General features: G+C 48.3%; 1 protein-coding gene across 3 annotated transcripts in view; it reads left to right on the top strand.

Moving 5' to 3' along the window:
* FBXL16 (F-box and leucine rich repeat protein 16) overlaps positions 1–18,589 on the top strand; it is an 80,872-nt gene that overhangs the window by 38,744 nt on the left and 23,539 nt on the right. For all 3 annotated transcript variants that reach the window (XM_083710940.1, XM_083710938.1, XM_083710939.1), the window contains exons 3-4: positions 13,171–13,892; positions 17,468–17,976. In XM_083710940.1, the coding sequence (XP_083567066.1) occupies positions 13,185–13,892; positions 17,468–17,976 (1,217 nt within the window). In that variant the 5' untranslated portion in view covers positions 13,171–13,184. The remainder of the gene's footprint in view (positions 1–13,170; positions 13,893–17,467; positions 17,977–18,589) is intronic.

Below are 18,589 nucleotides of genomic sequence, written 5' to 3'. Positions count from 1 at the left end.
CAAACACAGGAACAATTTATTGTTTACTTACTGCATTTTTATCCCACCTTTTTCTCTAAGGAGCTCAAGGTGCCATATATGGTTCTCCCTCTCCTCTTTTAAACTTTGCAATAACCCTGTGATATAGGTTAGACTGAGAGGCAGCGACTGGCCCAAGGTCACCCAGTGAGCGTCGTAGTCAAGTGGGGATTTGGACTATGGTCTCACAGGTCCTAGTCCAACACTCTAACCACTACACCACACTGCCTCTCAAAAGACATGGCTGCCACTGTGTGGAGTGCTCCCCACCCCCCACCCCGATGGCTGAGAATTCTGAAGTTTCCTTGCAGAAAAGCAGAGAAAGATGGAAGAGATCATGCACACAGAGAAACACAAGCCCTTGACCATGTTGCTCCATCCGCTTCTTCAATTTGCTCCCCTACCCTTATGCTTTTTTGCTCTTTTAGCAGCTAATTTCTCTAGGGATTGGGAAGGGGGGACAATCAGCTGCTCCAAGAGAGTGAAGATAAGCAGAGATGAATGGCAGAAAGGTGGTCAGGGTCTCCTGGTTCCTTGTGGGCTCGCCCCTTTGATCCCCTCCAGCTGCCTTTGTCTGCCTTCTGGGTTTCTTCAATCCGTTCTCAGCTGTCAGGCCCTGGCACAGATGTGGCTCCTTTGGACGTGATGAATGTTAACACATAGCCAGGCTCTTAGAAGGGAAGCATCCCCATGGGGAATGTTTTCCTGAGCTCCTAATTGATTCCTCCATAGGCAGTGCCTGTCCATCAGCATCACCTTTAATCTCCATCTTCCTGCTCCATTGCATGAGAAACCTCCCGTGTCCATTCTGAGCTCAGTTGCATGGGGGTTCTACCCTGGGTCTACACAGTCACTGTAGAAAGGAAGATTTTTTTTCGGTCTGTTCTTTTACTGCAGAAAGACTGTAGTAAACAGGTTTCTCTGCACTTATCCGAGGAGACTTTTAAGTTCTGGCTTCTAGGAAATGTAGTAATTGGATGTTTCCCTCATCTTCCGGAAATGTTATTTACTGCCAAACATCACTGTAGCTGTGCTTCCCAGCTGGGTCTAATGATCTCCAGCAGTTTGTGTCCAGGTTTGTCTTGCCGAAACCTCACATGCACCATGAAGGGTTCTTAGTCTCTTCCTCTCCGGCCAATTAACTGTGGGAGACATACCAATCTATTTGTGCTGCTTCAAGGTGGGAGAGGGAAAGGTGGGTCATTCTAAGTTTCTGGATATTTGCTTGTGAGAACTTTTTAAATAAGTAGTGTAGTTTGAAGCTGGCCGTGCAATATCTCACATGCTGATTCTGCACCATGCAGAATGGCTGCAACTGGGTGCAAAAAGAGTTGGCCATTCTGGGTTTAAGCAAAGACAATCCCCAGTGGTGACCAGTGTGCGTTGGGACTGGTAGGGCAGAAGGCAGGGAACCCAACAGTAGGTGGCGCCAGAGCCAATGACAGGCAGAGCCAACTAATCCTACTTTTGTCCCCATTCTCCTCTTCCCTGGTGAATTCTATAAGGGCAGAAAAGAAATTAAGGAGGAGGATGTTGACAGCTAGGTTCACATGTTCAATGAGTTGTAAGTAGGAAGGCAGGCAGGTGGGGGCTGTCTGGGGGGCAGGCTGAGGTTGCTGGGGCAATGCTCCATTTGCCCTAATGGATCAGCCGCCATTGCCTAGTCCTTCAGGCCTAATCTGCACTACATACATATATTGGGTTTTCCGCCAGTGTAGCTGTTGTGGCTTCCCCTTGAGAGTCATGGGAAGTGTAATTTCGCAAGGGTGCTGAGAATTCTCAGAGACTCTAGCCCACTCCTTCACAGAACTACATTTCCCAGGGTTACCTGCGGAAGGCAGCTGACTGTTAAACCGGTGCAGATATGCCACAAGCATCCTTTTGGAGGACCAAATGCTTGACTCCTGGCCTAGCCGTCCTCTGCTGAGCATGTCCCACTTCCTTCCCTGCCAGACATCCGCAGCCACCACAAATTGCAGGCTCTCCACGCCATGTCATCTGCCTTTTGTGCTGACTGTGCCATAATTATCTGTTTTGATTTGTGTCGCATCCCTCTAATTTAGACGTCCTTGCATGTTGTGCCGCTCATTTCTTCTAATTGCTGCTAGGCGCTCAGCTGACTTCTCCCTCTCTCTTTCTCTTTTTTGCATTTACATCCTCCCCCTTCCCTTTCTCCTCCTACTTCATCTGATTCCAAGTAAATTTAGCGTACCTGAAAAGGAGGCAGATGGATCAAACCAACCCCTTGAATCCTGTGACTTTGCAGGAGGGAAAACTACCCTGTTGGCAGTTCTAGACTTTCCTGTGGTTGCACTTTGATCTTCACCTATTAGGGTGAAAAATAAAAATCAAAGGTGGATCAGGTGCCCAGAGCAGAAGTGCAAGCAGTCTTGGACTTAGAGGTAGATGAATGGGTGAATCTGTTTTCTATGCATATAACTATCGCATGTGTTCATCTAGAAGTCTGCTCCATCCTGTAGCTCCATGGAAGAGTGCATGTCTTGTGTCCAGGAGACTCCAGGTTCAGTTTCTAGGAAGCTGGGAAAGATTCCCTATCTGAGACCTCAGAGAGCTGCCACCAGTCAGCATGGACAATACTGAGCTAGATGGACAAATGATCTGATTCAGTATAAGCTTCCAGGAATGGCCTGGCTCAGTACTCTCTACACTGACTGGCAGCAGCTGTTCAGGGTTTAAGGTAAGCATATCACTCAGCCCTGTCTGGAGATGCCAGAGACTGGACCTGGATCCTTCTTCAAGCAAATGTTCCACTACTAAGCTACGGTCCTTCCCTCAAGATGAAGCCCTCCAGCTTGATGAATTGTCATGGACTGGCTGGAGTCAGAGGAGTGCGGGAGGCTGAAAACCACATTAAAGCACATGTTGCTATTATATATGTTGGGATAGGCTTGCCTAAAACAAAAATGTTTTGAGCAGGTGCTGAAACAAGTACAACAAAGGCACCTGCCTGATGTCAATAGGCAAGGAGTTCCAAAGTGTAGGTGTGGCCACATTAAAAGCTTCATTTCTTACAAATACAGAATGAGTATTATGTGGCAACAGCGCCAGTTCTGCAGATGGAAGCAGTTGAGTGGGCGCATGTAGGGTAAGCCAGGGGTCAGCAAACTTTTTCAGCAGGGGGCCGTTCCACTGTCCCTCAGACCTTGTGGGGGGCTGGACTATATTTTGGGGGGGGAATGAATGAATTCCTATGTTCCACAAATAACTCTGAGGTGCATTTTAAATAAAAGCACACATTCTACTCATGTAAAAACATGCTGATTCACAGACTGTCTGTGGGCCAGATTTAGAAGGCGATTGGGCTGCATCCGGCCCCCGGGCCTTAGGTTGCCTACCCATGGGGTAAGGCAATCTTGCAAGCCCACATCTTGACTTTCTCCAATTGTAGCTAAGCCATGCCCGCCCCTTTAGCATTTCATAAGCAACAGCTTAGAAGATTATCACAAAAGGCAACAAAGGAAGTTGCCTTATACTGAGTCTGACTGTTGCTCCATCCACATCAGCATTCTCTACACTGACTGGCAGTGACTCTCCATGGTTTCAGGCAGGGGCTTCTCCCAGCCCTGTCTGGAGATGCCAGGAATTGTGTTCTGCATTACAGAGAACATACCTCTAGTTCAAAATCAAGTATGATTTAAAAATAAAGAACCGTAAGAAGGGAGAGCTGGGTGGAGGGTTACAGTTGCTGGTCAACTGTTTCAGCACTATGGACAGCAGGCAGAGAATGCACACACAAGGCAACAAACCACAATCTTCCTCACCACGGGAAATGCACTGTGTGGTTCTGTTGTTTCTAAATTTGCATCCATGCATATAAAGGAGCAGGCACAGATTTCCTGCAAATCTGAGCCTTCTTTTCTTCGCTTCGCTTCGCGATGCATTGCCTCTTCTATGGTGTTATGCAAAGGGTTGCCCCATCCACCCTTTGCTTGTTCACAGCAATCGCAGGAAAACTGTGCCTCTATCCAAGACTGTGGGTAATAGTGCTGTCTCCCAATCTTCGGCTCCCATGCTGGGCTCGCACGATGTGCTTGCTGCCAGTGCTGCAGCAGAGAGGTGTGGGAGGATGTGAGCCCATAATTGGCACCTTTCCTTTGAAGTGAGAGCCTAAAGCTTTTTCCACTTGGGAGTGTGAGGATCTGTGCTAATAAGCCTGATGGCATTGTAGGCACCGGTTGGAATCTGCAGAGCCCACGGCCTCTGAGATCAAAATGGGCCTAGACAGCCTCAGTGGTCCCCCCTCCCCTTTGCAGTGTGATGAGTCCTAGAGTTGCTTCAGGCCTCACGCCCACACTAAAGATGGAGGCGGCTGGAGATGAGAACCTATTTGCACACTAGGCAGGTTGCAGGGGGGTGGAATTATGGACTGCACCACTTTCGGATGCAACTGAGGGTGTGAGTGTCATATTTGTGAATACTTTCTCCATGGAAGAGGGTGGGGGGTTTTTTTGGGGGGGATGCATGTCGTAAACTAGGACACCAGGGAGGCAGTGGCGAAGCATCATGCTCCGGCACCGGGGGGGGAGGAGAGCAGGCAGGGGGCTGGCGCGCATCCCGGGAGCAGGGTGCGCCGCCCGCAGGGGTGTGGCGCGTGTCCTGGGGGCATGGCGCACCGCCTGTGGGGGCAGGGTGCCCAGCATGGGAGGGCAGCCATGATGACACCCCGGGGATCGCGCTGCCAGGGGCACTGCGCTCCCCCCGCACTCCTCTTCCTCGTCCAGTGCAGGGAGGGCTAGTTTGTGTAGCTTCCCCCCACCAATGTGGGGGGATACACACACACACACACACCACTGAGCCTAGGGCTTGCTGATCAGAAGATCGGTGGTTCGAATCCCCACGACGGGGTGAGCTCCCGTTGCTCGGTCCCAGCTCCTGCCAACCTAGCAGTTTGAAAGCACATCAAAGTGCAAGTAGATAAATAGGTACTGCTCCAGCGGGAAGGTAAACGGCGTTTCCGTGTGCCGCTCTGGTTCGCCAGAAGCGGCTTAGTCATGACCCGGAAGCTGTACGCCGGCTCCCTCAGCCAGTAAAGTGAGATGAGAGCCACAACCCCAGAGTTGTCCGCGACTGGACCTAATGGTCAGGGCTCCCTTTACCTTTTACACACACACACACACACACACACACACACACACTATATGTGCATACATGCACACACACCAAGGAACATAATCCAAAAATTAGTGCTGCTTCCTTCTCATAAAATCAGGCTGGTGTAACTTTGTAACTGCTGTGGGACAGAAGGTCATTTGAAAATCTAGCAGGTCTGCTTGCAAATTCCAAAATGTTCATTTCAAAAACTCCCTTAGTCTAGTTAGCTAGCATCTAAAGGAGCAGGCTGTTTGACACCTTTCTCCATAATGTGTTCTTTACTACATAGGGGTAGCATATTTTTAAAGTTTGGCATTTGCCTGTCACTACTACGGATGGATCTGTCCATTTTTGTTTCTCCCTGTTTCTCATTTTTCCTGTCTTAAATTCTGCTCTCCACATTTCCACATCATGTGATTTTTTCTTAATTGCCCTCATAAAAATTCATCAGCATTAGGTAGGCTTACCTGTAAATGCAGACTGATTTAAATTTCTCCCCCATCTCAAATCACCACCCACAGCTAGATAAGCTAAAGATGAGGAATCTCAAGCCCAGTGACTAAATGTGACTCTCCAGGCCTCTCTCTCCGGCCTCTGACACTTTCCCTAGGCCACACCCCTCACTGGCTCTGTTTCATGCCTTCCTTGAGTGTTTTTGATAGGCTGGAATGTGTCCTGGAACTCTGATTGTGCCTCTTAATTGCCTGGATGGAGGACAGAGAGAAAAGGGGATGTGTGAGTGTGTAATGAAACCAGCTTATTCACCTGGGGGAGCAGCAGGTGAATCTGGAGCCCCTGGGTAGTTTGGCATCCCTTGTAAACACCCTGCAAGCAAATCGGGGTGGAAACTCATTGCCATATAACACACACCCTCCAGCATTTCTCTGATGAAAATAGGGAGGTCCATAATGATAATTTTACTATTTATACCCCACACATCTTACTGGGTTGCCCCAGCCACTCTGGGCAGCTTCCAACATACATAAAAATAATAATAAAACATTAAACATGTAGAAACTTCCCTATATAGGATTGCCTTCAGATGGCTTGGGGGTGGGGTCAGATAACTGCATATCCTCCAACATTTCTCCAATGAAAATAGGGGCATCCTAAGGAAAAGTGGGACATTCCAGGATCAAATCAGAAACCGGGACGGCTTCTCTAAATCAGGGACGTCCCCGGAAAATATTGACACTTGGAGGGTCTGACATAACAGCCCTGCACAGAGCGGATCCTCAATAAAGGCCAGTCACTGTCTAACCACCTTGTGAGCTTTGTGCAGGCAAATCAGGGTGGATGCTGAACAAACAGGTTGTTTGCAGACAACCTTCTGTGCGGCTGTTAAAAAGGCACAGGAGCCAGCTAATGGAAAGTGGCAACCTTCACCAGTCTCTACCTCCACATCAAGCAGGAAAACAACTTGCTTGGCCTTCTCTCTGATTCCCTCCCTCTTCAATCAGAAATGGGTGTGGGATGGGAAGAAGAGGCTACTGGGAAGCCGGAAGAACCCAGAGGGTTTGTGGGCAGTCCCCTCATTGGGAAGCTTCCCAATGAGCTTGCCACCCAGCCAGACATAATCTGACTCATTCATATTTATTTACAAACCATCCTTCCCTTCCGCCACCTGGCTTGGGAGTTATCGCCATGTTCCATCTGCTTGAGGTCGGGATAATTCCAACGGCGGTCTTCCCTTCCCTTGCACCCCCTGCCATGTGCCTAAAATAAATAATCCCCTTAGGGGAGCATACACACATGTGCACACATGGAGTTTGCCAGTTTCACATTGTCAAAAAAAAGATGCACAAAATGCACACAAGAGAAAAAAGAGGACACAATTTTTGCAGGAACTGTGCCCATGCTGTTGCCTGCACCTAGGTGCATGTTTAGAAAGTGTGACTCTGATTTAAATGGAAATAGAGGACATGTGACAGGGGATGGCAGTGACAGTGACTCTTCAGGATCTCGATCCAAAGGTCTTTCCCCCTATCACTTGCTACCTGAGAGGCTTTTGAACTGGTTATGATGGGAATAGAATCTGGGCTCTCTTGCACAGCAAGCATACATTCGACATGCTATGATCCAGTTTTCAACCTAAGTGAGCCTGGGATGGATGCAAGCTTCTACCAAGTCATTTCACTGGGAACACAGCTGCCTTAGACTGAATGCCGAGCTGCAACTCGACAGTCTATCTAACTCATTATTGTCTTCACTGACTGGCAGCAGCTCTCCAGGGTTTCAGATAATGAGTCTCTCCCAGCCCTACCTGGAGATGGCAGGGAGTGGACATGGGAGCTTCTGCATTTAGAGCAGGTGCTCTACCACTGAGTAATGACCCTAATGAAGAAGTCCCCAACTTTCTACGGCAGTCTATTCTACTATCAAACAGCTTCCACAGCCAGGAAGCTCACCCTATCGTTTTTATTGTGATTTGAACTGCTAAGTTTGAGGCTTCACCTCCAGGGCAGCAATAGCCTCTCTAGATGTTGCAGAACTGCCTTAAGACCCATAGCCAATGGTAAAGGATGATGAAAGCTGTAGTCCGGCAACATCTAATGAGTGCCATGCCTACAATCCCTGCTCTGGAACAGTAGGAAAGACATTTGCGCCATCATATATTTGACCATGGCAAGGTGGCTATCATAGAATTGTAGAGTTGGATGGGACCCCAAGGGCCATCTAGTCCAACCCCCTGCAATGGAGGAATCTCAACTAAAGCATCCAAAACAGCATCATACAGCCTCTTAATTGTCTCTTCTCTAGTCAAGACACACCAACTCCTTTAACCTTTCCTCCTAGGCCGTTGTCAGCTTTGTCAATCTCCTTTGGGGGGTCTCCTTTGGAGCGGAGGGTAGTGGGAGGCAAAGATTCAGTGTTGTGATACTAGTGCTGGAAGCTGCCTGGTGAAGTATCCAAAACTAGAAGTGTGATGGAAACATATGTTCAGTGGTTGGGATCCCTGTAACTTAGTGGGGAATCCAAGGCATGAGGATCCAATGTGGCCCTCCAGGCCTCTCTTTTCGGCCCTCATGGCTCTTCCCAGACTACCCCCTCAAGTGTTTTTGTCTGGGTAGAATATATCACTGCACTCTGATAATGCCTCTTGCTTATCTCTCTCTCTCTCTGCGTTTATAGAAACTAGCCTACTGCACAAAGATACATTTTACCTTCATTGCTGCTCCCACTTTTTCCCATGCCAAAATGCCAGCATGTGGCCCCTGGAAAGTTGCTCCGAAGGAAATGCGGCCCTCTGACTGAAAAAAGGTTCCCTCTCCATGCCAGAACTCCTGGTTAAAATAGTAAACATTGCAAAATCAATCCTGTCTCCTAAGAGAGGGCACGCCTTACTACTCTGTGCCATTTAAACAGGGTGCAGAATCTAGTTCTTTTGGCCACGGAGTTCTTGTGGGGCAGAATGTGGGGTGGTGCAAATGGAGAGGCTACCAATGGCTTTTCAGAAGAAGGGGGGGGACCACGCAGCATCTGTATTCCATTCCTCTCTCAGCCAGCTGCCTTAACTGAAGGAAGGCCTGTTGTCTGTCAGTGGAGAGGAAAGCATGACTGTTGAGCATCTCTCTCTGTGTGTGTCTTTGTGGGGGTTTTCCAAGCCAGCTGGCTCAGCATAGAAACAGGCAGTCATCTGCATTGGCACGTGATTGCAAGCAGCGTCCAGGCCGGCAGACAGCAGATCCTAGCCTTGCTTCAAACATGTCTGTGCTGGCGAGTCTCCTGGGATGCAGACTCTTTGCTTCCTCCCTCCCTCTCCCTTTCAAGGTTTTTTTTTGGGGGGTGCACCTCCCAAGGCAAATGGGATGCGACAGGCTGTGGGGCTGCTGCCATTTTGGGGCCTTCCCAGTCCAAGGCCTGGCCAGTGGAAGGCACCCTTAATAATTCATGGGCTTATTTATAGACTGAAAAAGCACTTTAGAAATACATCCTGCGAGGGCAAGGGGAAGGCAGTGCCGTTGCCAACTTTTCAACCAGCTGCCGCAGCTGTGCATTAGTGGCAGGTTGGTGTGCAGGTGTTAGAGCATGGTGTATCTTGGGCCCAAGGGTCAAATGCAGCCCTCCAGGCCTCTCTGTCTGGCCCTTAGCCACACCCACTCAGCAGACCAATTCCATTCCTTCCTTGGGGGCTTTTGCTTGGCTAGAAAGTGCCCTTGAGCTCTGATCATGCCTTTTGCTTGCCTGAATTTATCGATAGAGATGGGGTGTGTGAATGTGCATAGAAACTAGATTACGGTACAAAAGTTAAATTCACATTCATTACTCTTCCCCCTTGGCCCCGGGCCCTGCTCCCCACTGCCGTGTGGCCCCTGGAAAGTTTCCCAGAAGGGAATGTGGTCCTCGGGCTGCAAAATGTTCCCCGCACCTGTGTTAGGAGGTAATAACGGGTTGCTTTTGTCATCAAAATATTCCCTTGCCAATTTCTGCACCTTAATCTGCTGTTTGATGCACAAGAGCAGGCCAAAGTGATTTTTTCAGGTCAGCTGGCAACACAAGAAGGAAAGAAGTGTCCCTGCCTCCTCTGTCTAAAATTGCAATTCTCTCCCTGGCTCCCATCCTTTTCATGAAGAAAAACAGCAGCAATTGCTTTATGTGCCGTGGGCAGTTGTCACGGCTGCAGAGGTGGCTGATGCCCACTGGGGCTGGTGGGGCAGAAGGCAGGGAGTCCAACTGCAGATGGAGTCAGAGCCAATGGCAGGCAGAAACAACTGGTTCTAGTTTTGACTCCATCCTCCTCCCTGCTGAGTTCTGCAAGAGCAAAACTGAAACGAAGGAGGAAGGAGCTGATGGCTCGTGCCACACCCTGGGGCTGGTTGTAAGAGGGGACCTGGCTGAGAGCAGACTGAGGTTGGTGCCCCATTTGCTCCAAAGGACCAGCCTCCACTGTGTTGCTCTTTTCCAGCAAAGGAGTGTTAACGTGTGGGATGGTGGCAGCCAGATTTCTCCCTCTAGCGGCCAACTTGGATAGGGCCTGAGGATCACTATGGATGGCAATTGGCCTTATAGATGCAGTGAAGGGAGGTGTCTGCATGCTCAGAGGGACCCCCAAGATTTACAGAAGCACATGGTTTTTTTTTAAAAAAAAGAACAAAATTCCCTAACACGCACCCACACCCACACACCCCTCTGCAAATGGGTTCACTAATGGAGAACAGGGGAGGTGCAAAAGTTTAATAAGAGGAGGAGGAAGCAAGAGGGCAGAGGGAAATAAGAAAATCCAAGCAACAGTTTATCTTGGTCCCACACACATTCTAACTCCTGACAACAGCCGGCTGTTTGTCAATCAGTTTCGTGTACTGGAAATAACCATTTGGAGTCTACAAATTCTGATTTCTTTCTGCACGTTTGAGCTATTGCTTGTGCTATGTTTTTTTCATCGCCGCCCCCCTCCCCATTCTTATTAAACATGAAATTCTGTTGAATGCAATACTGAGGTGCATAAGATACTGATAATGGCTTACATTAGCTAAGGCTTTATTGATTGTGTATACCTCAATATGCAAGTGTGCACTTTAGTTCAGAGCTGGCCAGTGCCTGGACTCTCTGGGGCCACACTATTCTCTGGACTGAGGGACAGGGCTGGAAATATATTTTACCACATCATCTTGTTCAGCTCTTTAAGTGATCAGGCTCTGTAACCAAGATGGCACCCTCTAGCAGCCAGAGCATCACAACTATGGCCTGCAAAAGCTCTGGTCCAGCAGTGCACTGTGTTGCACACTGTATTGAAGTCAGGCCCTGTGAATTATCTGTGCTGTGACCTGCTAAGCACAAGCCAATCTCCAGACCTGTCTTCCCATCCATCCATCTCTTGGCTCAGGGAAATCCCTGCTGCAGGCCTGCATTAGGAGTCCTGCCAGGCAGCTGGGTAAAACGGTCCCCTGTAAACAAACCAGAAAAGCTACCCGAGCGTGTGTGAATTCTGAATTTAGGTTCAATGGATAGCACATATGCAAAATGAAGTGTGATCTTAAAAGTGGGGGATTTAAAAATATGTAAAATATTTGTATCCTCCAGTTCTAGTAATGTTGGGTCCAGCATATAAATAAAGGCAGTAGATAAATCATGAGGGTTTTTAAAAAAATAATAAATGGTGACGATGCTTATGGCCAGAGGTAACTGGAAAGAAAAAGGATGAAGACTCTTTGGAAACAAGGCACTTTCAATCCAGTGGCAGCTGGTGCCCCTTGTAGCTGGTAGGGTGGAAGGCAGGGAGCCCAACAGTAGGGGGAGCCAGAGCCCATGTCAGTCTAGTTTTGACTCCATCCTCCACCCAGATTCATTCTGTGGCATTTCTGGGTAGGGAAACCTGGAGAGTTGCTGCCAGTCAAGACAATACTGAGCTTAGATAGACCAGTGGTCTGATCTGTGTAAGGCAACTTCCTATGCTTCCTAATCTGTTCTCTCCTAGAAGACCAATATTAAACGTGTGGGCTTCCCTTGCACCACCACCGCCCACTCTTGCAAGCCCCAGGATTAAGTTGCTATCAAAGCTGCCACCTTTGGTTGCTGTGGTTACGGCGGGAAAGTTTCATTCACATGACAATAGCAGAGCAAGACGAATTCAGCAACCAAGATTTCACTAAAGGAAAATTGGCTCAATTTCCAACCTTCTGCTTAGTTTACTGGAGAGAGCGGCAGACTCAGGACTCGCACTCGCTGAGGGGGAGGGATCTCTGGGCTGTCAGAGGGAGCTTGGTTGATGGAATGCTGCTTCGTGTAAAACATTCCCCATGGATAGGAATGGGGAAGAAATTCACTGAAAGGTATTGTACTGAAAGGGGAATGTATCAAACTTGCAATTTCCGTATCACTGTGAGAACCAACATGTGGTGTAGTGGTTAAGAGCGGTAGTCTCGTAATCTGGTGAACTGGGTTCGCGTCTCTGCTCCACATGCATCCCTGCTCCACATGCAGCTGCTGGGTGACCTTGGGCCAGTCACACTTCTCTGAAGTCTCTCAGCCTCACTCACCTCGCAGAGTATTTGTTGTGGGGGGGGGAGGGAAAGGAGAATGTTAGCTGCTTTGAGACTTCTTCGGGTAGTGATAAAGTGGGATATCAAATCCAAACTCTTCTTCTTCTTCAAAATTCGCACATACCTGAATTTTTAGTGCAGTTTTCCAAGCAATCAAAGTTTACAAAAATGCATATATTATAGGAGAAAGTGCACACAAAAATTAATATATTCGTGAAAATAACATTCCTAAATGCATTATATTAGGAAAGGTTGCTTTGCAAAAAGATGTACATTTCATCAAAACTTGTATGCAAAGATGGGAGAAATTCACACCCAAATGCTGATGAAGTAAGCAAAGCAATACCTATTGCCAGTCACAGCCATGCTCCCTCAAAGCCGTACCCACTTCTAAGATTATGCAACCTTCTAAGATTGTACAATACTGCTATTATACAATATTAATTAGGGATGCATTGCAACAGTTAGTGCTGATCTCCATGTGTTGCCTTTCACGCAGATTTACTATTTTCTGTAGACAGACATGGGCAAATGGTTTGGAGTGTTCCAATATCTTCTTTTGAAGTGACTTAAGTTGTATTTTCCTTGAAGTTCCATTATATGTATCAGAACTTGAACATCATTCTCTTTTAAACTAAAGCTCCCCTTCCGTTTTCTGTGTTCCTAAATGCTTAGCTTTGGAGCAACTCTTCCTATGTTGTTCTTCCTATGCACAGAGTGACCTTAGGAGTCAATCCTCAGTGGCTAATTCACCTCCTTTCACTCTGATTGACTCCAATCAGCACAAAGTGTGAGAAGATTTCTTCTCATTGGCTCAAAAGCTCCCCTTCCATGCTGATTGGATGGCCCTAGGATGCTGGAAACAGGGACGCTGCTGGTACCCTACTGCATAAATTGTAATGGGTCTTCAACCTACTGTGATCATAGGCCACTACACTTCTGCCCATTACCATCTAAAAGGGGGGCAATTCCACCTGCAAGATGATTCAATGAAAAGCTGAATGTTCCCTGGTGCGCCATAGGTCAAATTCCCTAACAGCCTTCCTTGTTGTTTTTCCAGAGTGACCTTGGAAGATGTCGAACCAGAGTAACGGTGATACGAAACCTCCATGTTTACCCCGGAATGGACTTGTGAAGATTCCCGCCCAGGCCAATGGACTTGGCTCTGCCAGCATCACCAAAGGGACGCCAGCGATGAAAAACCGCTTGTGCCAGCCTTCATCTGTGCCTGCTCTCATCGGTCCAGCCTTAGCAAATCACAGCGACCTGCCCATCCCCGGCCTGGCGCCACCCTTGTCCTTGGCGGCTCTGGCCGGGGTGCCATCTCCTTCTGGAGCTGCCATGGTGGGACTGAACTCCAGCGAGGCTTCCCCGACAAACGGGGAGGTCACTTCCCTCGAAGGCCTCTCCGGTTCCCCCAGTGAACGGCAGCTGGCTGTGGACGAGAAGATCCTCAACCGCTTGTTTACGTACTTTTCCGCCTGCGAGAAGTGTGTCCTGGCCCAGGTCTGCAAGGCATGGAGGAGGGTCTTGTACCAGCCCAAGTTCTGGGTGGGCCTGACGCCGGTGCTACACACCAAAGAGCTTTACAACGTCCTGCCCAGTGGAGACAAGGAGTTTGTCAACCTCCAGGGTTTTGCTATCAGGGGTTTTGAGGGGTTTTGCCTGGTTGGCGTCTCTGACCTGGACATTTGTGAGTTCATTGATAACTATCCTCTGTCCAAGAAGGGGGTGAAATCCATGAGCCTTAAGAGATCGACCATCACAGACGCAGGCCTTGAGGTAGGTCTCCTGCACAGAGGGGGAAACTCAGGCCCAGGAGCCACAGACAGTCCTCCAGGTAGCCACACCCCCTTCTAGCAACACCCTCATTCCCCCAGCCACACCCCCTCTCCCCAGGCCACACCCCTTGCCAGTCGGACTTTATCCTCTGGGTGTTTTTGCCTGGCTGGAATGTGTCCCTGAACTCCAGTAATGCCTTTTGCTTGCCTGGATAGAGGATAGAGAGGGGTGTGTGGGTGTTACTTAGAAAGTAATTTTTACATGTGTTTCTCTATCCAGGGACGTGGGTGGCACTGTGGGTTAAACCACAGAGCCTAGGACTTGCCGATCGGAAGGTCGGCGGTTCGAATCCCCACGACGGGGTGAACTCCCGTTGCTCGGTCCCTGCTCCTGCCAACCTAGCAGTTCGAAAGCACGCCAAAGTGCAAGTAGATAAATAGGTACTGCTCCGGCGGGAAGGTAAACGATGTTTCCGTGTGCTGCTCTGGTTCGCCAGAAGCGGCTTAGTCATGCTGGCCACATGACCCGGAAGCTGTACGCTGGCTCCCTCGGCCAATAAAGCGAGATGAGCACTGCAACCCCAGAGTTGGCCACGACTGGACCTAATGGTCACGGGTCCCTTTACCTTTCTCTATCCAGCTTTGCCTCTCTTCCTGACCCCAACACTCAGCATGTGGCCCACAAAACGTTGCCCAGAAGAGAATGTGGCCCTCGCGGTGCAGTATGTCCCCTGCCCCTGGTCCGCTGCCTTCATGCTGAGATAGCCTTTCCCATACCCTCCAACGTTCCTCCGATGAAAATAGGGACGTCCTAAGGAAAAGCGGGACATTCTGGGATCAAATGAGAAACTGGGACAGCTTCTGTAAATCCGGGAGTGTCCCTGGAAAAGAGGGACACTTGGAGGGTCTGCTTTCCTCTGTTGCAGGGCTGGGGAACGTGCGGCATTCCATATGTTGGTCTACAACATGTCTGAGCATCGGCTGTCTTGATTTAGGCACCATCAGCATTATGCATTTTAAGCGGCACCATACCAGTTTAAACTGTCATGACTTCCTCCAAAGAATCCTAGGAGATGCAGTTTGTTCGGGGTACGGGGAGCTGAGACACCGATTCCCCATGCAGAGCTACAATTCCCAGAGTGCTGTATTAATCAATACATCTTCCGTGGGGAAGTCTAAGGCTGCATAGTACAGATACGACCTTATTTGTTTGCTTGTTTACACCCCGTCTTTAAGGACAAACCGTTATTCCAATGTGACTCAGCCACAACCATATTGTACGCACAATATGAACATCACAAAAACCACCCAACATATGCAAACGATGGAAACACAGATCCAGTACAAAATCAATCCCAAAACACCATATGATGATGGTTGCTGTTATTTTAATAAAGGGGAGGGTCTAAAGACAAGCAGAGCAGAGGTGGCCTACAGGAGCTGAACAGCCTGGGCAAAAGAGAGCCCCGATCCACAGAAAGAACTGAGCAGGCTGATGGGGTGAGAGGTTAGGTAGATGGATGGATCAGCAGTGTTTATGGTAGTGCACCTCTGTAAGCCCTTCTGCCCCATTTAGCTTTGATTACTTATTTAAAAAAAATCATGCAGAGAAAATCCTGTCTAAAGGCATATCTTCCCATGAAATGCATGCTTAAAAATATTTTTTATCCCACAATATGCCTGACTGCCTGCATTCCTTCCTTCATTCCTTTTATCACAGTTTTGCTTATTTAAACAATTACATATACTTCAATAATAGACAAGCATAAATAAATGCAGAAAAACAATTTAATTGAATGAAAATGAAAATTAAACACATGCACACACAAAGTATAAATTCAGTTAATTTTATTCACATTCCTGGGGGGTGGGTATTCTTGGTGTTGCAGGGTAGTAACTTTAAAAAAAAGTTTACTTTATTCATAAATATCAGGAAAGCTGAAATGTTACTAAGAGTTCCAGACAGTAGCATAATTCACAGGAGGCATTTGAATGTTGTTATCATCATATATATTTTTGCCACTTAGTTGAAATTGAATCTTTTTCTGATTGTCCTCTAGTATACCTTAATTTTTGAATTAGTTTTTCAGCAACAGCTATGGACCAGATTTGACTACATTATAAATCCTTATTGAACTCCTCTAAATATTTCCATTTTCTTGTGATAACCATCCTAGCAGCTAACACTACATACAGAATCAATTCTTAAGAGAAAGATACAGAGTCAATTCTTTAACCAAATCATCTTCATTTGGCCCCTCTCATATCCCCAGTAATATTTACGGAGGGCTTGGTATCAAATTTTGTTTTGTTATTAAATTAATTCCTAGGAGCACCACCTCCCAAAAAGCTGTCTCTAGGTGTATGCCTTTCTAAACCTATCTTACCCTAAAATATGCAAATTAAATAATAGTTGGCTTGTTGGCAATTTAAATAACTGTTGGGATCTGAGGAGTGTCTTGCAAAATTCAGAGAAGTGCAAAATCTGGAGAATAATTTCATTCCAATCCATGGATAAGGTTGGAATGCACAGATCAAGTCTATCCCCAATGGAATTCAAGGAAATTCAGTTTCTTGAGCATCTGTAGAGTGTGATTCTCTTCATTTTTTCTCTCTCTTTGAGAGTGCATGGTGTGGGTGAAAGTTGCAATACTATTGTACAGTTGCATCAGAGGAAGCACCTTTGAACTCAGTGGGACTTACTTCCAAGTACACATACCTTGTAGGTAATTTGCAGTACGCACCTACACGTGTCTGCTTGAGAGTAAGCACCACTTGGTTCAAAAGAGCAGGGGGGTGGGGAACCTTTGGCCCTCCCAATGTTGCTTAGCCAGTGTGGCATAGTAGTTGAGTGTCAGACCTGGGAGACAAAGGTTCCAATCCCCACTCAGCCATTACTTTGGGCCGCTCACCTCCTCCCACTCTGATTGGCTCCAATCAGCACAAAGTAACAGGAAGACCTCTTCTCACTGGCTAAAAAGTTCCCCTTCGTATTGATTGGACGGCTCTAGGATGCTGGAGACAGAGACCCTGCTAGAGAAATATTAACAGGTCTTTAACCCTAGTGGGGATGCAGGTGGTGCTGTGGGTTAAACCACAGAGCCTAGGACTTGCTGATCAGAAGGTCGGTGGTTCAAATCCCCGCGACGGGGTGAGCTCCCGTTGCTCGGTCCCTGCTCCTGCCAACCTAGCAGTTCGAAAGGACGTCAAAGTGCAAGTAGATAAATAGGTACCGCTCCGGCGGGAAGGTAAATGGCGTTTCCGTGCGCTGCTCTGGTTCACCAGAAGCGGCTTAGTCATGCTGGCCACATGACCCGGAAGCTGTACGCCGGCTCCCTCAGCCAATAAAGTGAGATGAGCGCCGCAACCCCAGAGTCGGTCACGACTGGACCAAATGGTCAGGGGTCCCTTTACCTTTACCTAACCCTAGGTGACCTCAGACTACTACACCTCTGTCTCCACCCACAAGCCTGATGCCCGCTGATCCCTGGCTTAGACGATTTCTAATGTCCTTTCCAGCTTTGCCACTCTATGATCCCCTCCCCCAAAATGAAATCTGTGTTTTCCCTTTCTCAGGTCATGCTGGAACAGATGCAAGGGGTGTTGCGGCTGGAACTGTCCGGCTGTAATGATTTCACCGAAGCTGGCCTCTGGTCGAGCCTGAATGCCCGCATCACTTCCCTGAGCGTCAGCGACTGCATCAACGTGGCCGACGACGCCATTGCCGCCATCTCCCAGCTGCTGCCCAACTTGACCGAGCTGAATCTCCAAGCCTATCATGTGACGGACACGGCCCTAGCCTACTTCACTGCCAAGCAGGGTTACACAACCCACACGCTCCGCCTGAACTCCTGCTGGGAGATCACAAACCACGGGGTGGTCAACATGGTGCACAGCCTCCCTAACCTGAGTGTCCTCAGCCTCTCTGGCTGCTCTAAGGTGACGGACGATGGTGTGGAGCTGGTGGCAGAGAACCTCCGCAAACTCCGAAGCTTGGACCTGTCATGGTGTCCTCGGATCACAGACATGGCCTTGGAGTACATTGCCTGTGACCTGCACAAGCTGGAGGAGCTGGTCCTTGATAGGTAGGTGGAGAACTGAGCCCTCTTGAAGTTTCACAGAGGTTGGGATGGAGGACTGAAGCATGATCTGCCGAGAAATGGCTACGCAGCAGTGGAGAAATATCTTGCCAGGCCTCGGCTGAGCTCAGGAACCAGGCCATATAGATTAGTGGCAGAGCAGCTGCTTGGCATGCAGAAGGTCTTAGGTTTGATACTCATCACCTCCAGGTAGGAATATTTCCCCTGTCTGAAAAGCCTGGAGATCTGCTGCTGGTTAGTGTAGACCAGGGGTAGTCAACCTTCTTATACCTTTTATACCTACTGCCCACTAATGCATCTTTCTTGATGGTAAAATTTCCTTACTGCCCACCAGTGTTTGATGGAAGAAGGATTCAGCTTCTACCGCCCACCTAGAATCCTGAAACGCCCACTAGTGGGCAGTAGGTAACAGGTTGACAACCGCTGGTGTAGACAATACTGAGCTAAATGGCTTCCTACAACCCTAGGGCTTGGTTCTAGCACAGACACACAACAATCTGCAGCGGTTCTCAACCTGTGGGTCCCCAGATGTTGTTGGACTACAACTCCCATCATCCCTAGCTAGCAAGGCCAGAACTCAGGGATGATGGGAGTTGTA

Source organism: Podarcis gaigeae (genome assembly GCF_964106915.1).
Source record: "Podarcis gaigeae genome assembly, chromosome: 14".
Lineage (NCBI taxonomy): Eukaryota > Metazoa > Chordata > Lepidosauria > Squamata > Lacertidae > Podarcis > Podarcis gaigeae.
Note: the sequence above shows the minus strand (reverse complement) of the source record. Positions and strands in the feature narration are given on the sequence as shown.